At 42.4% G+C, this 26,588-nt stretch overlaps 1 protein-coding gene across 4 annotated transcripts in view; it reads right to left on the bottom strand.

Annotated features, from left to right (window-relative positions):
• Positions 1-238: 238 nt before the first annotated feature.
• LOC110499954 (anoctamin-4) overlaps positions 239-26,588 on the bottom strand; it is a 51,089-nt gene continuing 24,739 nt past the window's right edge. For all 4 annotated transcript variants that reach the window (XM_036957205.1, XM_036957206.1, XM_036957207.1 and 1 more), the window contains 25 exons: positions 25,880-26,016; positions 25,403-25,555; positions 24,458-24,558; positions 23,974-24,018; positions 23,738-23,869; positions 23,186-23,292; positions 22,790-22,845; positions 22,276-22,397; positions 21,900-22,034; positions 21,501-21,597; positions 20,858-20,918; positions 13,914-13,996; positions 11,043-11,183; positions 10,599-10,763; positions 9,418-9,454; positions 9,101-9,212; positions 8,949-9,006; positions 8,335-8,432; positions 8,094-8,236; positions 4,535-4,687; positions 4,067-4,214; positions 3,841-3,960; positions 3,634-3,742; positions 3,327-3,530; positions 239-2,951 (listed from right to left, as the gene is read on the bottom strand). In XM_036957205.1, coding sequence (XP_036813100.1) covers positions 3,339-3,530; positions 3,634-3,742; positions 3,841-3,960; positions 4,067-4,214; positions 4,535-4,687; positions 8,094-8,236; positions 8,335-8,432; positions 8,949-9,006; positions 9,101-9,212; positions 9,418-9,454; positions 10,599-10,763; positions 11,043-11,183; positions 13,914-13,996; positions 20,858-20,918; positions 21,501-21,597; positions 21,900-22,034; positions 22,276-22,397; positions 22,790-22,845; positions 23,186-23,292; positions 23,738-23,869; positions 23,974-24,018; positions 24,458-24,558; positions 25,403-25,555; positions 25,880-26,016 — 2,705 coding nt within the window. In that variant the 3' untranslated portion in view covers positions 239-2,951; positions 3,327-3,338. The remainder of the gene's footprint in view (positions 2,952-3,326; positions 3,531-3,633; positions 3,743-3,840; positions 3,961-4,066; positions 4,215-4,534; positions 4,688-8,093; positions 8,237-8,334; positions 8,433-8,948; positions 9,007-9,100; positions 9,213-9,417; positions 9,455-10,598; positions 10,764-11,042; positions 11,184-13,913; positions 13,997-20,857; positions 20,919-21,500; positions 21,598-21,899; positions 22,035-22,275; positions 22,398-22,789; positions 22,846-23,185; positions 23,293-23,737; positions 23,870-23,973; positions 24,019-24,457; positions 24,559-25,402; positions 25,556-25,879; positions 26,017-26,588) is intronic.

Genomic DNA, 26,588 nt, shown 5'->3' with positions numbered 1-26,588 from the left:
TGTGCTAGAGCTTTTTCACCCTCACATTGAAGTTCCGGATCCTGACAAAATAGCTTTTACCCGTGAGCCTTGATCCTGGGGTATACAAATTTGACCAGTATCAAACCCAAGTTGTCCGTGGTAGCCCACCGAGCTAAAGCCTTAGAATTAGCTCTAGGAGCTGACATGGATTTTCAGGTATCAGGCATGGTTGATCATGAGGCAAGCAGCATTCAAGGAACCACACAATGCAGGGGTCTCTTCAATTAAAATCTGAAAGTCTATATTTGAGAACTCCTATTAAATGATATTGAACACCAATAGGTCTGGGTATAACATTGTGTTTGATGTCGGAATCGTGGCTGAGACAGACTGGAGAGGTAGACTGAGTAGTTCTGCATGAATAAGTATTCAGAAATGAGTTGGATTAATTAAAAAGACTAGCGAGGGATACAAATTTGAAGAAAAAAAACCCAGACGGGTCAAGGAACACTGGTCACTGGTCTGAACGAAAAGGATGAAAACTCAAATGAAGCTTACATCCCATCAAACAGGAGCCTGTACATATAAATATAATCTATTCATTCATTCTATGTTCCCAGGTCCCTAACACTTTGTATTGGACATTTCTGAAAAAATACAGAATATGAGGCCATGGCTGATATGATCGCAGATTCCCAGGATAGCCTTACGCAACTCAAAGCCGGTGTCAGGGATAATCCTCTTAGAGGAGAACATTTGCCTTAATAGGAAACAAACACGCCATGTTTCCCCTCCTGTTTTTAATTCTCATAATGGAGAGTTTACGTGTGGATGTGCACCCTGCGCTAACTCCTCCACCACACCACAGTAACCAACCTGAAGGACATGGCACTGGATTCCATAGAATTTATAGCCTCCAATTTGCAGTGATGTGCATCATGTACAAGCGAAAGTTAAAAATCTGAACAGCAGATTACAAGCATTTTCCAAGGGTCAGGAGGATTTAGCATGCTGATGTGATTTCCAACAGCTTCCAGCTCCACATGTATCAGTTCCAGTCAAGGTCAGACCGTTAGACTAAGAAGGGATACTTTATGTAACCTCAGAATGGCTTTATAATGCTCACACAATATGACCATAGACAACATACTGTAAAAGCGGTTTTCATAAAACATACAGAATGGTTTGGAACTTCCCAGTGGCATTACAAAGTCCTTTTCTCAGGCTTCCAGGGTCAAGACAGTTGCAAGATGGGTGTGATTCCGTTGTCAAGACAATCAACTTCCAACCAAAATGCTGTCTCTCTTCAATGACATACAGCCAAGAAATTTCCCCCCAACATTTGTGTATTTTGTGCTCAAACAGGAACATGCGATTTCTGCTTGAATCCAGCCCTGTGTATGCTGCTGAAAAGGCCTTTCAGTGTGCTCTGGTTGCCAACACGACCTTGACTGGCCACTTCAGCCATCTTCTTCTTTTGTCTTATTAGACCCCTGAAAGTCAATCATGAATAGGAGCTGTAACAGTTTTAAATGACGTCTTATCCTCAATGTAACTGTTACCTATCACAGAAAGGGATAACAAGCTAGTTCACCTTGATAGGCTGTTATAGTGCCAAATGTGTGAAACAAGTCTGACAATTCCTACGGATATGAAAGAAAGTGGTCGATATTGAAGCGGTGCTTGGGGAACCAACTGCTGCCCTTGGCAAAATGTGTATTACTATTACATAGACATGTAGACACTAGGAATTATATAAACGTACAGGAGAAAGCTGCCAACAGTAGAGAGCATTTAAATAAACATAAAGCTTTAAGGATTTGACAGATATTTTACACCAATAATGGTGTAAACCAAACAAGAATTCTTCCAGGGGCACAAAAAAACCACCATACAATAAACAATAAAGATACTTCTCATCTTCAAAGTATCAGAACATGACTGTGTTTATCTTTGGACACCTGACAAAAAAATGTGAGAACTGTGCACCTATTCCCTTCTCTCTCTCATTGTTGATGCCTGTGGCTGCATCAGAAGATAGGTGTATTGGCGCCCCTTGGTGGCCAAGTAGGGAACTGCAGAGGGGGTATCAGGTGTTACCACACTAGACACTAGAGGCAGACAGTAGCTACAGTTACTTGGTGGGCAGCCTCTAAACGAGCTGGAGGAGACATCAGTGTTAGTGATGCATACTGTGCTCTGACAACCTGACCTACCCGCTAAGGATGTGCTAACCGCCATGGAGATTCTCGTAGTGGCACATTCTGTCAGATGGAAACATGTTGAGATGGTTTTAAAATGACAGCAAAGTGCAAATGGGACAATTACAAAACCGGTTTGTAACAAATATGAATTTTTATTACTCTTATTAGTATCCATTGTAAAGGAAGGCATTGGATGTCTGAGCAGTCTGCGTCCACTAACACAGATCTGATGGAACGGTTCAAAATAACATTGTAAGCAGCACACAAAGTAAGCAGAGAACATGGCCGAAGGTTTACAACCTTGTAAAAGCAATTGATCATGATTCCTCATGAATTTGTCCTCAAAATGAAAAGGCTAGGATTGTAAACAGGGTTTGTCATTCAACCGCACAGATGACAGAATATTTCTTTAAGTTGTGACAACAGAACTGCAAAAGTTTGTTTTTTGTGTTTCTTTGAAATCTACATTCAGGTTTTCAAGATATGTACAGTTGAGAGTCCAAAGTGGAAGGAGCAATCTGGGGGGAAAAAAGTAGTAAACCCATTGTAAAATGTTCCAACGTATGTCCTCTTTTTTCCCCCCTCACCCACTGGCCTCTCGGATTCAGAATGACGTACAGTACGTTTGAACACCATGGCGAGGAGCATGCTGACGGTCCTCTTGGGGGCGCTCACCTGGTCCAGTGGGAGACGCAGACAGGCAGGACAGTCCCTGGCGTGCATGCAGCCAGTTCTCTGTCATTCCCACTCACAACACCACCGAGCAAAAATGGACACCAGTATGACCTGTGGAGTCATAGAGAGAGTGTCAGTAGATAATCACAACAGTAGTGGAACTTCTAGACAACAGGAACAAAAGGGACATTACTTTTTTATTTTATTTACTTATTTCCCTTCCTTGCACAACCTGGTCCCTTGTCGTCCCGTGCTTCAATTGGCAAATCTTACTTCGATAGCTGATGTGTGTTGAGCGTTCAGGCATAAAATGACAGCCGTGCTTCACCCAGATGAGTGGTGCTACATCTTGGTCATACAGGTGAGTTATTCTTCCTATATATAAATGTAATTCCTATGTGCCACACTCTGCAGCCTGCAAACTGTTATAGATTGTCTGTCTGCATTCTGTGCTGGTCCCTTCAGTGCAGTGTAGTTATTTATCACCTGCTTGTGCATTCAGAGCAATGCGTTATGATGGGCCCTGTAATTCTTCTTCTTCTCGTTCTTCTCCTTCTGCAGTCTCTCTAGCTCGGCCTCGTACATCATTTCCTGGATCAGGTACTTCTCCCGCCGCATGCGGTCCCGCAGGTCCTTGGGCAGGTCTGGGATCAGGTAGGCGATCAGGTTCTTGATGGTGAAAACCATGTGCTACAAAAGAACACAACACCAATAGTACAGAAATTACAGAATGTCATCTCGGCTGAATATTGTGTTATGGTTTTGTTGAATGGAATATACTGTACAAACTAACCTCGAAGACTATGATGAAGGCCAGTCGTGCGGCCAGGACATGCCAGAACTGCAGTGTGTAGGAGTATGGCTCACCGGGCGAGTCTGGGGGCTCTCTGTAGTCACGATACCTGGGGGGTCAAGCACAGGGTCGAAAGGTCAAAGGTTATGACTTTTCTGTTTAAACAAGCCCAACCATACCAAGACTCTCTTTGGTCACCAAACCTACCTGCAGTACTTCACTGCTTCTCCAAACGTATCCGATCCATCTGTCCTGGGCACCGACGTGTTCTCAAAATCAGACACTCTGAACATCGATAGACTGGCGTTCACATATCCCATCATGCACCTGGACAGGAAACATTAAAATGTCAGTGGTTTGACGTTGTGATGCCAGAAAACATGTCAAAGGCAGACACTTTGCCTGTGTGGTCACTGTGGTCAGGCTCGCTCACCTCTCCCCGGCCCGGCCCTGCCCGGCACACGGGCCGTACTTGTATGCGTAGACAAGGCGTGGGATGAAGTCGGAGGTGACGGCGATGACAAAGGCGTTGGTGATGACGGACAAGATACCGATGCCCTCCAGGATGCCGTACCAGATCCCTGGAGAGAAAATAACAATGTTCTTGCTCCGATGCAAATGATTTATTACAGTTCACCAGCAAGCAGCCTGTCAGGACTTCTTCAAAGAATACTTATAAAGGGGTTTGAGAATGATTCCAAAAGTATAAAGCATAATAGACTGGCCCGCTAAAATCATCTGTCTGTGCTGAAACTAATGAAATAGGGTTCCATTGAGTGAAAATAGTTGAGGCACGGTGTTGGGTGTTGGCGTAGAACAATTACGTCTATATGGCATGTTTTGCGTTCCTTTGAAAATGGCCCTACAGTAGGGGATTGTCAGACCGGAAGATGAGCCTAACCTATGTCTTTGGCTTGAGAGGGCAGGGGTCTCCGCCACTGGGTGACAAACTTGTAGGCGTCCAGGCGGATCTCGATGATGTTGTTGAGGAGGGCCAGGAGCGGGGCCAGGGGGAAAGCTGCCACAAATATGGTGGTGAAGCCAAACTGTAAGACTGAAACACACAGACACAGGGAGTAAAGCGTCAACAGTAGTCTATTGAAAACCCCATTCAAAAACCCCATTACATTTTGTACAGATGGCCACCCCAAAGCCATATTCACTCAGAAAGGGCAATATGATTTGAGGTTATACCATTCAATGTCACAATTGTTACTGTATGTCAGTGCGTGTGGGCATTTCACAGGACAAAGTTTGCCATTTGATTTTGTGCTTCGTGAAGAGCCTCGCCAAGGAAGTCACAGACACAGTACATCGAGCGTAATTACAAATCAGCATTCAAAAAGCCTACAGAGACGCCACATAATGGATCTATGCAGCATTATGGGTTAAAATAGCATTATGGGTTAAAATAGCATTATGGGTTAAAATAGCAATATGGGTTAAAATAAACAGTGACACATGCATGTGGACATAGCTGCATGCAACCACGGAATCCTAGCCCAAGCGTTACACTGATCTGTCACTGTCATAAATGTCACGGTCATCTGACATTGTCACACATAAATCTGTCTACACCAAACACATGTAGGAGAAATGCTTCAAGTAACCATTGTGTGATTAATACATGGCATGTGCCTGCTTTATGTATACCTCACATAATCATACTTAATAATCATACTTAAAGGACAACTCCACCCCAAAAACTATCTTTTGGTATTTGTTAAATTAGTCCATTGTTGACATAGTCCCAAAATGTTTTGCTTGTCAGCACTCAAGTTTTCAAGATATGCAACTTTCAAAACACAGAAATCATCCCCGTATGGTGCAAACCGCAGCATCATATAATGCAAAATGCATCATATAGTGATGATTACTGTATTTTGAAAGTTACGTCTTAACTTGAGCGCTGACAAGCAAAACATTTTGGGACTATGTCAACCATGGACTAATTTAACAAATACCAAAAGATAGTTTTGGGGCAGACTTTTCCTTCAATATACACGTGTAAAATCTATGTAGACGTTAATTATTCACATTTACCAGCATTCACATTGATGGTAAATAAATGTAAACATGATATATACAGTACATGGCTTGTATATAATGGTTTACGTGAGCAAACACTGTACGAGTGCTAGTTTATGGTTGACCTTCGACCTCCAGCTCCCCAGGGGGGCAAAGAGTATAAATCAGTCATGTAGGTCAACGTATTCTAGAATGTAACAAGAGCAGGTTAGAGATCTTACTGTCCAAACATGTTCCGGTTTTTACTCAACAGTTCCTAAATATCAGACTGTATTAGAGGATTATAAAATAGTGAAATGATGACATTTCAATAATGATCTCTCTTAGTTAGTGAAGTTGGCAGAGGCTGCATGCCATTTTAGAGGATGTCATTCCTGTAAAGGTGAAGAGCTTACAGATTGATGTGGACATTTCACATGGAGAATTGCATAGCATTATACTTCAGTTAACTTTTCAATAATGACATCATACCCAGGTCATGACCACTCATTCTTTACACCAGTGTTTTCTTGGTAAATTACATTCCCGGGTCATTTGTGATACTGGTATAATTTGTTAGAAATTCTCTATTCTTATGACAGGTGTTTTCAGCCTTATGTGGGCCCTGTGACGTTTAATCTATGAACTGGCTACTTATTCAAATAGGCTGTATTTCAGTCTGGAATCTCTCAGACAGAAAGGTCATTTCCACCACCCAGAAACTAGCTAGGTTAATCAACATCCTCTGAGGTGATCTATAGTCATCAATAGACTGTAGTCAAGTGTGTTATTGTTTTGGCAGCCTGGAGAAAAAGTTGGCACTAACACCAGCACTTTGTCCACCACAGAACCACCTGCAGCCCCTCAAAGAACACTGTTGTGCCCAGTGGAAATCGGTTTTCTATAGAAGTAATTAGATCCTTAGCTAATATTCATGGCCTTTCTCCTCTCCATGTGCAGTTTGCCTGGCAAAGCAGAATATGATGGCAAGGAGCGCAATAAACATATTTGGCACATGCATTCATGACCTAACTAGTAAACAACATTTTGTTCTACAGTACCTTTCATGTTCACTGCAAGCAATCAGGCAATCAGGGAAAAATGACAACGGAGTTGGTGTCCCACATCTGACCAATAGGTTCTCTCAACTTATTAACAATTTACATTACACTACTCTTATTACTGTTGAATTATTATTGTAAGCGGTGCAAAAATAATTGTAATTAGTCATTGCTACACTGTACTTACTGTTAGCGTAACTAACGGTTACGTCTAGGTGCTGCTAGGGTTAGTTGTGCTGCTCTAAGTTGGAGTGTAACAATGAGTAATTAACATTCTTGTAACACTGTACTCACAGGAATAACTACACTGTACTCACATGAATAATTACACTGTACTCACAGGAATAATTACACGGTAATAAGAACCCCTTGTAAAGTGTTACCCAAATTGTTTAAGGAAATGGTTCACCCAATATACACATGTACATTGTTTTCCTTACACTGTAAGACATCTAGAGATAAGGTTAGACATCAATCCATCCTTTGGTTTTATATACCTGGCCAGTGGCCACAATTCCCAAATTCTAACATTGTTGTTTTATTGTCCAAAGACCAATGTAACTCAATATCCCCAAAATGAACATGTTTAGCATTTCATGTCCAAATCATTCCAAAGTGTCTACAATTGAGCCATTTCTAGTCAAAGCGTGTGAACATAACAAACAGAACAGTGTAAGCACCAGTGATGGGAATGGGACAAACAGAAAGAAGAGGATCTATCGATGACAACGCCAACACATTTTTACACCCATCTTACACAGAGGAGTTAGCTATGTTTTCTGCACTTGTGTATTAACTGTGTACAAGATGATGACGACAATGACTCTCAGTGTTCTCAATGCAGAGCAGTGGCTTACTTGGTTGCTCACTCAGGTCTATATCGCTCGAGCCACACTGGTTTCTTCTGATTGGTCAATTGATTGATAGTGAGATAGAAATGATTTGCATTTTAAAGTAACTGTCCAGTGTTTCCAGATTTCTATGGAATATAACCTAGAACTAATTACAATATGAGTGAAATATTTTTCATCCAAAAAATGGTACTTAAGTATGTTAAAAAGCAGCTTTTTTTTGTATTGGAACGTTGCGGCCCAACAACAGAAAGGTGTGGGTGTACACTGGTAATTAAAAAAAAATATATGAGTAGACCAACTGATTGGCCAGGAGGATGACATCATCCTCTATGTGGAAATAGCAAGTATTTATTAAATGGTCTATTTGAGGTGTTTTTTAAAGGTGTTTTTCTCCAATGTATGCTTTGGCCACAAATACAAGTATAGGATGAGTCAACAACATTATTTGGGTATGAGTTTACAGAATATTAAGTTTTAAAAGTGAGATTTTCATTGGACAGTTGCTTTAAACGTGGGCTCAGGGTCAAAGGGCACATACTCATCTCCAGGTATTCGTCAAACAGTCCGTAGGCATTCATGGGCTGCAGGTTGTAGTCCCTCTCCCACTGCGGGAAGCTGGCCTTGGCGTTGGGGCCGTGCTCCTGCCTCAGCCTTCGCCGCGTCCACCAGTTCTGGATCAGCCTGACAAACAAGCCATTATAAAGTCACAGGGGGTGACTGGTGGGGATGACACGATAGGTGCTAGTTGCGTCTAATTGGCTAAGCCAGGCCATACTCACGGGTAGCCCAGCTCCATGAAGTTGTTCCAGGTCTGCTTGAGCACCATGATGATACCCATCTGCATGCAGAGATCTATCAAACAACCACTGGGATGGCACTACAGAGAAAGGGGAAAAAGCACCAACACTTTATTCAATCATAACTCCTCAACTAACTATCCAGTAACCCTAGTTTTCTGGTTCATAACACAGAGGTTAGAGTTAGAATACAGTGTTCCAAGCTACTTTACACTTAATCTGGGACACCCAGAACAAATTTTGGGGGTATTTGCGGCATGAACTCAATTCAGTTCTGGGCGGAGACGTGTTAGGAAATATACTAAAGAGACTAGTGAAGTCTCCACCCTCTTTCTGGCAAGTCCACGGGACAAAATGTCCCCTCCACTTCCTAAATTCGAAAGATGCGGGCAACTGCAAAATTGTGATGCGATCAGCGATGAAAAATCGACGTACTGGAACAAAGTTCCTAATTCGTAGTGGCATCCCACAGTCTGTCGACAGATGCTACTACCATTTATGTTATGTGCATCTGTCCACGAGAGTACTTTCCACTATACATTTTCCAAGTTGAACACATTTCAAAAGCCCAATGAAAAACATACAAGTTCACTCACCTCTTCCAGTTTCCAGCGGTTAATGAGGCGGATATAGGCTCCTGGCCGACCAGTGAACCTGACAAAGGTGGTCACATCATTTTACTAACTAATCTCTATGAAATATAGCCGAGTATTACGATTTACACCATGAAGTAGAGATGTTTCCTCACCTGCCCAGGAAAAAAGCTATGTAGAAGGTAGAGCTGTTGAGATTGACAAACTGAAACAGGAACATCTTCAGGGTGAAGCTGTTCTCCCACTCGGACTCAGTCCTCGGCTGCTCTGTGGACACAGAGCCAGAGGGAGAGACAGAGAAACAGAAAGAGAGAGAAAATAGAGAATAAGAGAGAAAGAAGAATAAAGAGAGGGCGACAGAAGGAGAGAGGGTGTGTATAAAACGACAGCCCCTGCATTATATTGACTGTAATTACCTCTGAGGATGGCATGTTACAGCATGATGACAGATGGAGGAACAGTTGTAGCTTACCTAAATTGGTGAGCAGAAGGGCAACTTTTTCATACAACTGAAAAGAAACAAGGTTACCAGTTAATAGGGTTTGTTTTCTATGACTCTCTTGACTCTCATTGAGGTTGTAGCTAAAATGCGATACGTCATGACATTGAAGGGCGTTAGGATCTATTTTTATCAACATTTTGAGCACAACTGTAGTTAACTGAATCAAAAAGCGTTAGGGTTTCACCGCTGATAGACAATATACACTGAGTGTACAACATTAAGAACACCTTCCTAATATTGAGTTGCACCCCCCTTTGCCCTCAGAACAGCCTCAATTCATCGGGTCACGGACAAGGCGTCGAAAGCGTTCCACAGGGATGCTGGCCCATGTTGACTCCTATGATTCCCCCATGAACTGCTGGTAGTGGATCTCTACTCCAAATAGCTTGTTCCATCTCATCCCACAGATGCTCAATTGGATTGAGATCTGATGACTGGGCAGGCCACTGCATTAAGCTGAATTCATTAATGTTCGTGGAACCATTTCTGGACAATCCTAGCCTTGTGTCATGGGGCATTATCCTGCTGTTAAAAATCTATTCGCAGACAGATACACTGCTGCCATGAAGGGATGCACCTGATTGGTAATGATGTTCAGATATCCTTTGGCATTCAAATGTTGCTCCACTTTTATCAAGGGGCCTAATGTGTGCCATGAAAACACACCCCACACCATCACCACTAGGCTGCAATGTTGACACACACCAATGTGAAAAAGCAGGAACCAGGATTCATCAGACCAGGCAATGTTTTTCCAATTCTCCAGTGTCTTCGTTGCTTAGCCCATTGCAAACGCAGTTTCTTGTTTTTAATGAAAGAAGTGGAACTCTGTAAGGTTGTCGGCTGCCATACCCCATTCGTGTCAAGGTATGACGAGTTGTGCATTCTTTTGTATGTTTTTGGGCACCAATGTTGTACTGGACTGTCAGTTGACTAACTGTAGCACGTCTGCTGCTCTGCACAACTTGTGTCAGCCTCCTTTGTCCCCTTTCATCAATTATCAGTTTTTAACCACTGGTTTGCCAGATGTCCTTTGGGTGGAGCAGGTGTTCCTAATGTTGTGTACACTCAGTGTGTGTGTATATATATATATATATATGCCACTTTTTTAATCTCATAATCCTAAATGCATTTCTCAACAAAGCCCTTACCACATTGAGGAGCATGATGATGCAGAAGTTGATGCACACGGCTGTGCCGGTGGTGGCCACCTGAGAGTTATTCCTGATGAGAGCCCAGCCGAAGGCGGCAAAAGTGCTGACTGTGATCACGCGGTAAATCACGATGCCAAAGACGGCAGCGATCACCACCAGGATCTGTGGTCAATAAAACATTCTGGTCAGACACACCGATAGCAACAAGGCAAATCTGATTGATAGCTCACTGGCTTGTGTTGGCTTGCTTGCCACGTCACAGTGGTGGGTTTGATTCCTGCATGGGCCACTTACTGAAGATTTGAATGAATTCAAACAAAACCCAGTGGGAAACTGGTTTTGCGGCAAGCACGAGGCAACATGCAAACCATTTTAATGAATCTGTCCTTACTCAAATGAATTTATTATGAAATATTCACTATACCTACTCCAGGGACTTACCATAAAGAAGATTCCAGAAGCTGAGACGATGAGTCGGCTGTACTTGTCTGTAAAGGCCTGGTACGGCTCAGGCTTTCCAGATATGGGGTTCATCCTCTCCTTTTTGGAATATTTGGCCTCAAACTGGGGGCGGATTTCCTCCTGCAGCACACAGAAAGCTGGCTGAGCCACAAACGCTCCCAGAATGTTCTGCAAACGACTGCAAAATTATCATGACACGTCTCCTTGGCTTTCTTGAAACAGCTGTAGAACGCATAACTGTGGGTATTTCAAGAACACAGCAGAGTGTCATAACCAAGGTTGAATATTTTCCTGGTATTTTACAAATGTTCCATCCCGAGTATAAAACCACTTTTCTCCCGGGTAACCCAGTACATCCCACCAAAACTGGAAGTGTCATTCAAAGTGTTTCATTTTTGGAGTGTGGACTGTGTCACTGTTTTATATGGACATCGCTCAAACCATGAAGCTGGGAGAGAAGCTGTTATGCTGGTGCAGGAACTGCAGCCCACAAAGTTACAATTATAGGCAAGTAAATTTGATTGAAAAAAATTTATGTAGTAAGGCCTATTTTACATTTCTATAATTAGTAGGCTTACACCTATATATACACAACTTTCATAATATTTCCCCTAATGTTGTGTGACGTGTGTATTAGCGTTTAACCCTGCCTTTTGGTAATATTTAGATATGTGCAAAACTGGCAAACACATGCCAAGGAAAATAAGTGGGCAGAATGTATATATTTTTTATTAAATGTAAAACCCTAATTTTACAAAGGGGGTGTTTAAAAAAATATATTACATGAATGTACCTCAACATAAAAATAATTGTAAAAAGTCTGTGCTCCATACTGAGGTGGGCTGTCTGTCCTCAATGTGAGCATTGATGATTGATCACGGAGATACAGTGGGGCAAAAAAGTATTTAGTCAGCCACCAATTGTGCAAGTTCTCCCACTTAAAAAGATGAGAGAGGCCTGTAATTTTCATCATAGGTACACTTCAACTATGACAAACAAAATGACAAAATCAATCCAGAAAATCACATTGTAGGATTTTTAATGAATTTATTTGCAAATTATGGTGAAAAATAAGTATTTGGTCACCTAAAGACAAGCAAGATTTCTGTCTCTCACAGACCTGTAACTTCTTCTTTAAGAGGCTCCTCTGTCCTCCACTCGTTACCTGTATTAATGGCACCTGTTTGAACTTGTTATCAGTATAAAAGACACCTGTCCACAACCTCAAACAGTCACACTCCAAACTCCACTATGGCCAAGACCAAAGAGCTGTCAAAGGACACCAGAAACAAAATTGTAGACCTGCACCAGGCTGGGAAGACTGAATCTGCAATAGGTAAGCAGCTTGGTTTGAAGAAATCAACTGTGGGAGCAATTATTAGGAAATGGAAGACATACAAGACCACTGATAATCTCCCTCGATCTGGGGCTCCACGCAAGATCTCACCCCGTGGGGTCAAAATGATCACAAGAACGGTGAGCAAAAATCCCAGAACCACACAGGGGGACCTAGTGAATGACCTGCAGAGAGCTGGGACCAAAGTAACAAAGCCTACCATCAGTAACACACTACGCCGCCAGGGACTCAAATCCTGCAGTGCCAGACGTGTCCCTCTGCTTAAGCCAGTACATGTCCAGGCCTGTCTGAAGTTTGCTAGAGAGCATTTGGATGATCCAGAAGAAGATTGGGAGAATGTCATATGGTCAGATGAAACCAAAATATAACTTTTTGGTAAAACTCAACTCGTCGTGTTTGGAGGACAAAGAAGGCTGAGTTGCATCCAAAGAACACCATACCTACTGTGAAGCATTGGGGTGGAAACATCATGCTTTTGGGGCTGTTTTTCTGCAAAGGGACCAGGACGACTGATCCGTGTAAAGGAAAGAATGAATGGGGCCATGTATCGTGAGATTTTGAGTGAAAACCTCCTTCCATCAGCAAGGGCATTGAAGATGAAACATGGCTGAGTCTTTCAGCATGACAATGATCCCAAACACACCGCCCGGGCAACGAAGGAGTGGCTTCGTAAGAAGCATTTCAAGGTCCTGGAGTGGCCTAGTCAGTCTCCAGATCTCAACCCCATAGAAAATCTTTGGAGGGAGTTGAAAGTCTTTGTTGCCCAGCAACAGCCCCAAAACATCACTGCTCTAGAGGAGATCTGCATGGAGGAATGGGCCAAAATACCAGCAACAGTGTGTGAAAACCTTGTGAAGATTTACAGAAAACGTTTGACCTCTGTCATTACCAACAAAGGGTATATAACAAAGTATTGAGATAAACTTTTGTTATTGACCAAATACTTATTTTCCACCATAATTTGCAAATAAATTCATTAAAAATCCTACAATGTGATTTTCTGGATTTTTTTTCTCATTTTGTCTGTCATAGTTGAAGTGTACCTATGATGAAAGTTACAGGCCTCTCTCATCTTTTTAAGTGGGAGAACTTGCACAATTGGTGACTGACTAAATACTTTTTTGCCCCACTGTATGCGATAGCAGAGAGAAGGACTAGAAATAATTTACGGGTTTCTTGCTGTTATTTATCCAAAGAAAAGGGATTGGGTTTGGGTGGAAAATCTCAGTAACCCAGTTCCCACTACTCATACCTAGTCATAACCCGAGTGGGAATCTCAAGGCAATGCTCCCTCTTGTAATATTTTGTATATTTTAGCAAAGTGGAACGTCCCTAGGACCTTCATGGTATGATTGTTAAAATCTTATAAGAAATGTATTTTTGAAAAATCACTAGAAAATCTGAAAAGTTCTTCTTGCTAGAAACACACACACGTTATGCCTGGGAGATTATTTCTAATTTCATGATGCTGATCATAATGAAGATATATTTACCTCCTCTTCCTCCCAGTCAATTAGGTCCCAGTCATACGCAAGGACCGCTCGCCGCCTCTTCCAGAACTCGAGAAACACGGTTGCTAAAATACACAACTAGGTTAGTGTTTGAGGGTTGTTAGGGCTAGGTGAGTATGTGTCATATTCAATGTGGGACAAATATGTACACTTGTGTTCAAGCTATAAAACAATGTTGGCAATGTATTACAAACAGAATCATTTAAATTCAACCATCTCTTGCAATGCCGCTAAAAACAGGAACCCTTTAAATTCAACCATCGCTTTCTTTGTCGAAGGAAGGTTGTTTTGCATGACTTAAAATGATTAGAAGTTCTACACATTCAGATAAGACAATAACACAAGTATTTTGCAGCACGGTTGCTGAGTGCCAGGATTCATACTGTTACTTCAGTTATCTAAAATCGTTCACTAGTTTAGCTATTTAGGATGGTCACAATAGGTCATTTCACCAACAAGCCATTGCTGCCTTTAAAGCACTGAAGAGAGAGAGGAAAGGTTCTCCTGAACAAGGTCCTTTGGATGGGTTACCCATTGCCAACCTGTTTACCAGTGTGTCACTTGACAATCAGAGCAATATCTCTTTGCAGAGGCTGGACTAAGATCAGTTAAACTAGTAGCTCTGAATGGAAAGGCACATGTTTTAGTAGTTCCAGACAGTTGCACGAGGCCGGCCAGTGACTAGCGGTCTCTTTTGGTGGAAAGGCACATGTTTCTGCAGAGCCAGCAGCAGGGGAGCTCACTTGAGAGGAATGTTAATGAAGTGATTTCAATGGTTATTCTACTGTAGGTGAATGCCAAGAAATAGTCAGTGTTGGACAACAGCAAGGCCCTGCAGCAAGAGCCCCTGCTCTCCAGACAAACCCAGGTAGGTTGAGTTGTATACTTATTTGCAGGCAGTCCAACGATACTGTATTGCAGGGATCATCAACTAGATTCAGCCGCGGGACAGTTTTTTCTTGAGCGGATGGTTAGGAGGTTAGAACATAACTACAAATAATTTGTAGACTGCAAAAAGACTGCCCAAACAGATTATGTTTGACTAAAACAATCATTTCAAACCTTGCTTGCATTTGTATATGATCACGTCCTGTCTCTCTATTATGCGTGAGAATACTTGGGAACAGATTTCTTGAATTAAAGTAACTTAAAGCTGATGAACTGTTTTCTTTTTTACAGTCTCATGTCCAACAATGAAAATTCACCACAAAAAAAAAGAAAATGTTTTTGCTCAGAAAACTTTGGCGGCCCAAAAAAAAGCACCAGCGGGCCAAATTCGGCCCACGGCCCGCCAGTTGGGGAACCATGCTTTATTAAGTATCTGAGGGCCTATGCAGTTATTTAGCCTTGATTAATCCCAAATGTATTTTGAACTGTTTTGCTTTATTGTCATACTTTTATACCTGTGGTTGGTTCCACTTGTATGCACCTACATGATTATAAGTGTGTCTGGATATTGTGTCAGATAAATGACTAAAATGTAAATGTAATTGCACTACAGTAAATGATTGCAATCTACCAGTTGAAAGAGCACCGAATGCAGTTAGGTTGTTTATCACTTGTAGATTTTCCATCATTTGCTTTAGCAACAAAAACAACAAAAAGACTAAAAACGTGAGTAGGCTATGGGATTGTTACAAAAGAGTAGTGTGCTATTGAAGTGTAGCCGACATGTATTACTTACATTTTTCAGGTACTTTATTCATTTTTGCTACCTACTGTAACTGTTTCACGTTTTCAGCTGATCTACTTTGTTGCATGAAGTTGAGTGAAGCAGAGTTCATGCAATATATTTGTGTCACGCCCTGACCGTAGAGAGCTTTTTAATGTCTCTATTTGGTTTGGTCAGGGTGTGATTTGGGGTGGGCATTCTATGTTTCGTTTTCTATGATTTGGTGTTTCTATGTTTTGGCCGGGTATGGTTCTCAATCAGGGACAGCTGTCTATCGTTGTCTCTGATTGGGAACCATACTTAGGTAGTCCTTTTTCTCTCCTTTCTTGGTGGGAAGTTTACTTTGTTTAGGGCACATAGCCTTTAGCTTCATGGTTTGTTTTTGTAGTGATTGTTGTTTTTGTTCGGCGTCTTTTTTCCAAATAAAGAGAAAATGTACGATTACCACGCTGCACCTTGGGCCTCTCCTTTCAACAGCCGTGACAATTTGACCATTGAAGTACTGTAACTTTGTACCAAGGAGATGAAATCGCCAATTTGTGACTAATTAATTAAAGGCAGGGTTAGATCAAATATTTTTAGTAGACATTGCACTCAAGAGAATGATGAATGGTGGAGATTTAACCTACATTTGACCCCATTATCCTACACATGAATCTCGCTAACACATTAGGGAAGAAATCCGCAATTGGCGAAACAGCACCACTGGCACCCCACCTGTTCTTGTTTTGAGGAAATAAGCATCCAGCATCTTACATACTCTGCTGTTCTCTCATGTATGCAAAGATGTCCGAGGGGGGAAAAACAGTTTGTTGTTTTAAGTAACGTCTTTGTTGTTGTAATATCGCAAACAGATGTGACAGTTTCACTGCTGGATTCAAGCTTTAAGTACACGATGCCTAACATGCTGACCAGACAGGACACGTCGCATGCGCGAGTGTCACAAAATAAATGTAGAAATCCATGTTATTCAATTATTGCACCCACACTGCTCGCACGCGCCAACGAGCGTCTGCGTTGCCAAGGGCTAAAATAGAAATCATTCCTATTTCTGACGCAGATCGCGCTGAAAGTCCTGCCTCTCTCATCTCCTCATTGGTTTATAGAAGCAGGTACCCACGTGCCACTCCTCATTGGTTATACCCATGTGGGTGATTGAAAGATGAAATGTTTTGCCGGTCATTGTGGTAAAATTAAGTTAGATGCCAATCACCATATAAGTTCAAAGATGAAAAGGCCTGGAAGGAGGAGAGATGAGTAGAAACGATTCAGCTAGCTAATTAACGTTAGCTAGCAAATGCAAGCTAACTAGCTAAATTGCCATACATGTTTAATGCTTTTCGACCTGTCCCCAAATTAATGTCATTGGTTCAGAGTTTGTTTTGATATTTTAACCTGCGTGTCGTGATCGCGTTTGGTGTGGGAGGACAAAATAGTTGTATGCACGATATCGCACGTGCGCAGCCGGTTTGGGTTCCATGTTAGTAAAGCCATCACAAACAACGACCACTGATCAACACGTGACCATTCAAACAGTGAACAGTATGACAAAAATCTTGACTCATGAAGTATGCAATCAGTAACCATAACGTGCATTGAAGAAACATGCAAACCCTACTGTCACAAGCTCTTATGAAGAATTATGACAGCCTCTGTCAAGTCCAAGTTGTTGTTATCTAAAGCAATATGTGGTTGACGCTACATGCTAATGTCTCCGTCTTGTCTAGATTGGTCCTGGTCCGGTGTAAAGGAGTAGAGCGATGGGCCGTCCCCAGAATGACAGCTTCTCTCTGGACCTTTCCCAGTCAGACGTCTGGGTCTGGCAGCCAGAACCCACGCCAACGGCGGGTGAGTGAATCGCATACAGCTGAAGTCGGAAGTTGACATACACCTTAGCCAAATACATTTAAACTCAGTTTTTCACAATTCCTGACATTTAATCCTAAAACAAATTCCCCGTTTTAGGTCAGTTATGATCACCACTTTATTTTAACAATGTGAAATGTCAGAATAATAGTAGAGTGATTTATTTCAGTTTTCATCACATTCCCAGTGGGTCAGAAGTTTACATACATTCAATTAGTAGCATTGCCTTTAAATTGCTAACTTGAGTCAAACGTTTTAGGTAGCCTTCCACAAGCTTCACACAATAAGTTGGGTGAATTTTGGCCCATTCCTCCTGACAGAGCTGGTGTAACTGAGTCAGGTTTGTAGGCCTCCTTGCTCACACACGCTTTTTCTGTTCTTCACACAAATGTTCTTTAGGATTGAGGTCAGGGCTTTGTGATTGCCACTCCAATACCTTGACTTTGTTGTCCTTAAGCAATTTCTCCACAACTTTGGAAGTATGCTTGGGGTCATTGTCCATTTGGAAGACCCATTTGCGACCAAGCGTAAACTTCCTGACTGATGTCTTGAGATCTTGCTTCAATATCCACATGATTTCCCTTCTTCATGATGTCATCTATTTTGTGAAGTGCACCAGTCACTCCTGCAGCAAAGCACCCCCACAACATGATGCTTCCACCCCCGTGCTTCACGGTTGGGATGGTGTTCTTCGGCTTGCAAGCCTACCCCATTTTCCTCCAAACATAACGATGGTCATTATGGCCAAACAGGTCTATTTTTGTTTCATCAGACCAGAGGGCATTTCTCCAAAAGTACGATCTTTGTCCTCACGTGCAGTTGCAAACCATAGTCTGGCTTTTTTATGGCGGTTTTGGAGCAGTGGCTTCTTCCTTGCTGAGCGGCCTTTTGGGTTATGTTGATATAGGACTCATTTTACTGTGGATATAGATACTTTTGTAAATGTGTCGTCCAGCATCTTCACAAGGTCCTTTGCTGTTGTCCTGTGATTGATTTGCACTTTTCGCACCAAAGTGCGTTCATCTCTAGGAGACAGAACGCGTCTCCTTCCTGAGCGGTATGGAGCCTGCGTGGTCCCATGGTGTTTACACTTGCATACTAATTGTTTGTACAGATGAACGTAGTAACTTCAGGCGTTTGGAAATTGCTCCCAAGGATGAACCAGACTTGTGGAAGTCTACAATTTTTTTCTGAGGTCTTGGCTGATTTCTTTTGGCACTGAGTTTGAAGGTATGCCTTGAAATACATCCACAAGTACACCTCCAATTGACTCAAATGATGTCAAGTAGCCTATCAGAAGCTTCTAAAGCCAAGACATCATGTTCTGGAATTTTCCAAGCTGTTTAAAGGCACAGTCAACTTAGTGTATGTAAACTTCTGACCCACTGGAATTGTGATACATTGAATTAGAAGTGAATAATCTGTCTGTAAACAATTGTTGGAAAAAATGACTTGTGTCATGCACAAAGTAGATGTCCTAATCCACTTGCCAAAACTAGTTTGTTAACAAGAAATTTGTGGAGTGGTTGAAAAATGAGTTTTAATGACTCCAACTTAAGTGTAATGTAAACTTCCTACTTCAACTGTAAATCAAGTGCTATATATTGCATGTGAAAATGGCCTGGAATGCACCTTGGAGCATTGCTCCATTGTTTGTGTTGGTCAATTAATTATTCTTGGATAAACTGAATTTAAATTGCTGACTTACAGTACAGTATTATATGTAGAGTGTGTAATGAATACCTGATCCAATGTATGCGGAAGTTAAATCCCTCTATACCATAAATTGCTCACCATAAAAGATGAATGACAAGGAAATTTATAAGAGTGGTTTCCATTAGCCCTGAAGACAATGTCTGAATTTGCAGTGCAATCAATAATTGAAAAACTAAGAGTTACAGCTATTTTAATATGAGCACAGTCTGGCAGCGCACTCACCACCTCAGCTTTGGAAGTCACCTGAGAAGAATCGAAGATACATCACACAACTTGTATTTCTCATTTGAACTATCTGGAAAATAGAGGACTGGTAATATGGATTAGTGTTTGGGCAGCTTACAGTCAGGTATCTACAGTGTATTAAAGCCATTGTTCATGCCTATTGTTCAATTGTGTACGTTTCTGGAAAACAGATGGAAGAGGACTGGTGTGGAAGAGGAAATTCGATTTTTAATTTGACATGACCTGGACATGTCCTTGATATGATTGGTCTTTCTCAGAGTCTACTATCTGTGGTGATAAGCAGAAGTACCAGACTCATTTGAAGGGCATGTGAAACACCCCGCCCATCCTTGGTCTGTATAAAATGTCTGTGGAGAACAAATAGCGAGTCAAATTGGTTTTCCCTTGCATGCATGCTCGTAATAAAGCTTTTTATATTGAGATCGGACTGCCTTTTTCCACCACACTGGTTACAGTCTACAACTTCTGTATGGTTACTTTGCTATACGTTGCAAAGGGCTTGGCCCTGGCCATTAGGCGCGCTTGTCCAGAGGTGCTTGGTCTAATCTGGGTCCATTTCCCCAGGGACATTTTGGATAAACTGTAGACATTTGATCATCCCTTCCTCCATGTCAGTCTACCAGCTTTGCTCTCTTCCTTTATCTCACTCACTCTTTCTCTCCCTAACTCTTTTTCCCCACCTGTCTTCTCACACAGCCGCCCAGGTCTTCATTTGGCTGGCGCTTCTGTTGGCCTTTGGCCTGCAGTTCTACCTAGCTGTGTTCTGCCTGCTGAAGTGCTGGAGTTTTGACACGAGGCTAAAGCAGGCTCTTAAAAACCTGCCATCTACGGGGAAGCTCCTCACAACAGGTAGGTCTATTCCAGGGATGTTGCCTTGACAGTGCAGTGATCAATGAACTGACCAAGGCAAGTATGTAGTTTGACAAAAACGTTTGTTTTGGTTTTATCAAATCCACTGAACACTTTCGATCCCACTACATTCTGAAATCAAAAGTTAAGCAGGTTGAAATGCAACCTTTCAATCGACTAAACAGGAGGCAATGTTAATAACACCTGTATTCCATATGTTTCAGTCCCTTCCTCCATCATTCAACTTCCAGAGGACTTGAAGAGTCTGAAACCACCGGCTTACTGTCGTTATGACGTAGAAGTGGCTGAATCCTCCCTGCCTAGACCCTGCTGCTATGACGATGAGGAGGCCGGGCCCTGCACTAACTCTCCCTATACACCTTTTGCCTGGGATCTTGTGCAATGCTGAGGAGGACCCTGTAACACTTCACTGTAAATACTGACACTTAAATATAGTGAGCATGGAATGCTGATCCATAAAACGGTTGAGTAAGTTAGTTCTTAAACTTTATTTTTCAATAAAATTAGATGTTTTAAATTGAACCTATCATATTTATAATAAATGATAAAAACTCACCCCACACAGCCATGAATACAGCAAAGAAAACTGTTGCTCCGTTGTCAAAAAGATGGGTGACCTAAAGCCAAGAAACACATCACAACACAGCAATTGCTTAGAGAAATGATTTCTGAAAACATGAATTCAGTGCAAACACAAAGTAGTCACATTTGTATAGAAAGATCACAAAGTCCCGTGTAAACTCAGTTGGTAGAGCGAGACGCTTGAAACGCCAGGGTTGTGGGTTCGATTCCCATGAGGGACCAGTATGAAAATGTATTAATTCACTACTACAAGTTGCTCTGGATAAGAGCGTCTGCTAAATGACAAAAATGTGAAGTAAAAAGGTTACCTTGCTAAATGTGTTATACTTATGTTACTGTGGCATAGCTCTGGAGTAAATGTTTGTCAAAAAATGCAATATTGTTTTAAAAAGTATATGACAAAAATCACTGTTCCTGGAGTGCTGCAGTGTACGCAGGCTTTTGTTTCAACCCAGCTCTAACACAAAATAATTGTGGTCTAAATTCATGACCATCGTTAGTTAATCATTTGAATCACCCAGTGGCTCTCCAGGATCGGAATTAGCCACAACTGCCCTGATGTTTGTCAGCAGTGCTCAGTCTGGGGCAAACGTTTAACATGGTAGTACGGAAGTCACCTTGGCATAGATGCAGCTGTCTGAGAGTCTCAGGTAGGGGCAGTACTCGTCACATATGGGGCACATGATGATGTCAGTGGCCTGGCAGATTTCTTTACTGGAGAATCACAGACAACCTTTAGCCTGGTTCCATACACTCATCAATTCTTAGTGCATTTATTAGCCTGTGTCAGTGTTGCCACACGACTAAGACATTGATAGCATTGGTAATAGACTTCTATCAGACTAAGGCCAAATTTACACCAGTGTAAAGCATGCACTGTTTGGTATTTTTTCTAGTTGAAGAACACAAGACCAAACATAGTATTTTATACATATTTTTATCCTTCACTAAGGTAAAACAATGAGGTAAAAACCTAATTAAAGAAGACCAATGAGTATTAGGTGAGCTCACATTACCTGACCTGGCAGTGGTCTAGGGTGAACCAGCCGTAGAGGAAGACCATGAGCCCAACCAGCGCCGCAGGGAACAGCATTCCAGTGTACCAACCCAGCCAGGCAAAATAGAGACCAATTTTCTCCCCGAAGTACCGCCTGACAACACCGCCAGGAGACAAACATGCCATTATGTACCACCACTGCAATGATGTGGCTTCAAACGTTTTTAATGATCTAGTAAATTCACTCCATTGATTCATTCATGTGGCTTTAATACATGTGGCTGGTGAAGTTGTATTGCTTGCAGGATCTAGGGACAACCTGCAAGGTGCAGATAATACATTGTATTAGACCCGTGATGTCCTTCTAGAGCAGGAGTGTTAACACAGTGTTGTACCTTATGAGGTCCAGTGGCTGGTACTTGTACCACACACCCCACCAGGCCCAGCATTCATACAGCAAGTGTCTGTGGTTCTCTGCCCCATGCGTCCGGATGGAGTTCTTACTTCTGTAGCTCCCCTGTTAACACACACACACACACACACACACACACACACACACACACACACACACACACACACACACACACGTAATGTACCATCATAACTACAGATGTGGGATCTTAATTTGATCACTTTTTTTGTTGCTGACAGGAAATGCAAACTTGTAGTGTATTTGAGTTTAAAAAATGCTTCTAAAGTTGGTAATTTCCACTTTGAAATATCAGACTTGATTTGTCCCAATGAAAAATGTATCAACCCTTACAAAAATGTCCATTAAATAAATCAAATATAAATTCACATTTCCCGTTGCTGCAGGATTATTTTCCTGCTGTAGTGAACTGACTCAAATGAAGACCCTACACGTGATATTTCTCTTCCAAGCCAATGTGTGAAGTGTCAGTGCATTACCTCATGAAGGGGAAAAGCTGCTTCGTATGAACTATTGCTCAAAAGACGATTCAGCCCTGGAGCATGAACAAGAACATGAAGACACCGTCAATAACTCTACACACCAGAGACATGCTGTATCTCAAACGTGGAACACATCTAGCAGTGGACTTGTACTACTTGGAGAGGTGCCAGGTAGCCTACCGGTTAGGAGCGTAGGGCCAGTAACTGAAAGGTCGCTGATTCGAATCTCTGAGCCGACTAGGTGAAAAATCTGTCAATGTACCCTTGAGCAAGGCACTTAACCCTAATTTCTCCTGTAAATCACCCTGGATAAGAGAGTCTGCTAAATGATTACAGTGTAAATGTATTATCCACAGGCCATTTGTAACTGTTAGACGACGATGACAATCTCACCCATTTTGTCTTTGCCCTCCTCATATTTGACCCGTTGCAAGATATGATGGACGATGCGACTCCTGGTGGCGTTGTTGAAGAACGTGTCTTTGTTGTGAATGGTGAAACTGTAACATAATATAGATACAGAAAAGGATCCTAGATCATATTTCTTCTAGACCGTTCCAGTCCGTTGGATTGATTGAGCTTTTGAAAAGCACACCATTTTGGCCTGATGTCATCTCAGTGCATTCTATATCATTTTGCCTCGACGGGCGCTTGTGAGCCCCCCCAAAAAGGCCCCTAAAATTGGACCACACCCACAAGGAAATTTTGTTCATTTCTTTACATCGCAAGAATGTGGTACCCAAAACTAAGAATTGTCATTTAAAGATGGAAGACATCGATTCATTTTCACCTTTAAGTTAGTAAGGAAAAAACATATACCAGACTGGTGGTGGACACACACACACTCACACTCTCACACACACACACACACACACACACACACACACACACACACACACACACACACACACACACACACACACACACACACACACACACACTCACTGATGTATTCTGGAGCGACTGAAGGGAGCGGTAAAGCTCTCGTTCTCCTCCAGGTCAGGGAGGGTGTTGTTGTCAAACTTCATGGGTTTGCGAGGCAGCCATCCTCGAAATCTGTTGATTCTCTTCTCCATCCTGGATGGTGACAGAAAACCCCAAACCACATCACACACAGCCAGAGACCATTAACATTAGGGTTGTGCCCCAAAATTCAAATCAATAAATCAATTCGCACTCACCTACTCATGAACTTGTACCGTCGATGCATGTAGTAGATTTTCCTCCTGAAAACTCCCACAACATTATCAACTATTAAAAATCTCAGTGCATTAATGCATTGCAGTGGCCTGGGGCGGTCTAGCAGTCTAGGTCACTTAAGCCTCTGGAACACATGTACCGGTGCTCACATGTGTTAGAATGGTGAGAGTGCTCTAGAGGGGTCAGATTCTATCTAACAAACATGAAGAAATACAGAAAATAAAAGTGCATTGCAAATCATTGTAGATTCATAGTATGAGAGCGAGAGAGAGCGAGAGAGAGCGAGACAGAGAGAGTCAGTGAGAGAGAGTGAGAGAGCGAGACAGAGAGAGTCAGTGAGAGAGAGAGAGAGTGAGAGAGCGAGACAGAGCGAGAGTGGGAGAGAGAGAGACAGGCAGTGTCTGTCGATGTGATTTATGTGTGTGAGTGTCCGGAACTACAGAGGCTGTGTGTTCGTCTCCCCACCTGAACGGCATCCGAATGTTCATAAGCTCTGCGTAGCGACACAGCACCTCCCAGGGAGCATGCACCTTCAGGAAGATCACATCACTGTTGCACACAGACAACTGTTTGAGGGGAAAAGACCCAGCATTAGAAGTATTACGTCCTGTTGATAATATTTCTTAGAACAGTTTCTTAGCACGTGAAAAAAATGTGAATAATATAAAATCTAATGTTTTAAATGAAAATGTTTCTATTCTAAATCATGTTGCCACACATGTATCGAGCTTCAGTAGATTTGACTTTATTTGGATCTCTTTTAGTCCTCATTTGGACTAATCTTCAAGAGTAGAAGTTTATGGACTTCATACCTGGACGTAAAGAGGAAAGGGACAGTTGAAATATTGATTTTCTTTTCTCTCTCATCATTTCCTGTGACATCAATTTCCTGTGACTGATCTCAGAACAGTTCACAGGCCTTCACTGTCATGGCTGTGGAATAGTTTTTACTAGGATCTTTAAAAGATACCAAACTATGTGAGTTTGATTTCTTCAAAATCCCAGTAGCACAGTTATATAGTCAGTACTGCATTCTCTGATAATTTCAAGCAGAATTCTGCCTTGCATCTTGTTGTCATCCTAAGCAGTCTGACAGCAAATGATGCTGTTAAAAGAGAGAAGAAGCATAGTCTCTTTGAATGCTCCACGTGATGACCTTGATGTTACTGCGTCAGCGCACTAGGCATCAGCCACTCACACACATGCAAAAGCGCACGCACACACACACACACTCTCAGCACAATTGCTTCCCTGCTCCTTCTAAACAGGATTGAGGATGAAACTTGCCATCAGCACATTTGTATTGGTTTATGAGTGACAGGCAGAGCTTCAGTGACTATTGTAATACTGTCATACTATAATATACTGTTACTGTAATAGTATGTTACTGTAATACTACGTAGTACTCGCCTCCTTCTCCATCTGCAAGCCCTCGGCCCGGATGTTGCGCTCAAATATTTCCCTCTTCTCCGACTGCGGACCGGACTTCCTGTAAACCAGGATGTAGTCGATGTGGCACTTGCCATCGCTGAAGCACAAGCCACTGGACCTACTTCTCCCTACCTGGGGAGAGAAACAGAGGGAGGGAGTAACCACTATAAGGTTGTTTGACCCAAAGTGACTTTAATATATTTTACCATTAGCACTGCTTAACATTTACAGAGGCGGTTGAGCTAAAGTGCTTTGCTCATAAGCACAAGATCTAAATATGCCCTTCCAAGGGTTATATATCACACTACCGTAGTAAGAAACCAATGAGCTCACCCTAAGAAGACTAAACGTCTTTACAGTTCCCCCAAGGAGGATAAGAATAACACTGACAGCAGCCAGCTTCAACCCACATCGACCATACGTGCTTTACGGACACACCTGTAATTGACCTCTCACCTCTGGTGCCGGGTCAGTCCTGGTGTTGTCGTCCAGGATGCTACTGGTCCCGGGGTCGAGCAGGGTCGAGTCGCCATCTTTGGACGGAGTGCTCAGTCCCTCCAAACTCTCCATTAACAACTTCACATCCTTCAAAACTGGACAGAACATCAGCAGAAAACTCAGCGTAATTCGTCAAACCCTCAATATGTTTCTGATTCTGTAGACACCTAGATTACTTCCTAATTTACTTAATCTAACAAAAAAATTAACAGACAAAAATCTTTAAAAAATGTTTTTAAAAATGAAGTGCATGACTACCACTCAGATTTCAACTTCACAAAAGTGTTTTTTGTCTCATAAAATTTGCTCTTTAAAAATATGCTGGGGCCTCCCGGGTGGCACAGTGGTCTAGGGCACTGCATCGCAGCGCTAGCTGTGCCACCAGAGACTCTGGGGTCGCGCCCAGACTCTGTCGCAGCCCGGCCGCGACCGGGAGGTCCATGGGGCGACGCACAATTGGCCTAGTGTCGTCCGGGTTAGGGAGGGTTTGGCCGGCAGGGATATCCTTGTCTCATCGCGCACCAGCGACTCCTGTGGCGGGCCGGGCGCAGTGCGCTCTAACCAAGGTAGCCAGGTGCACTGTGTTTCCTCCGACACATTGGTACGGCTGGCTTCAGGGTTGGAGGCGCGCTGTGTTAAGAAGCAATGCGGCTTGGTTGGGTTGTGT

Source organism: Oncorhynchus mykiss, chromosome 21 (genome assembly GCF_013265735.2).
Source record: "Oncorhynchus mykiss isolate Arlee chromosome 21, USDA_OmykA_1.1, whole genome shotgun sequence".
Taxonomy (NCBI): domain Eukaryota; kingdom Metazoa; phylum Chordata; class Actinopteri; order Salmoniformes; family Salmonidae; genus Oncorhynchus; species Oncorhynchus mykiss.
The sequence above is the reverse complement of the archived record's forward strand: the minus strand, read 5'-3'. Positions and strand labels throughout refer to the sequence as shown.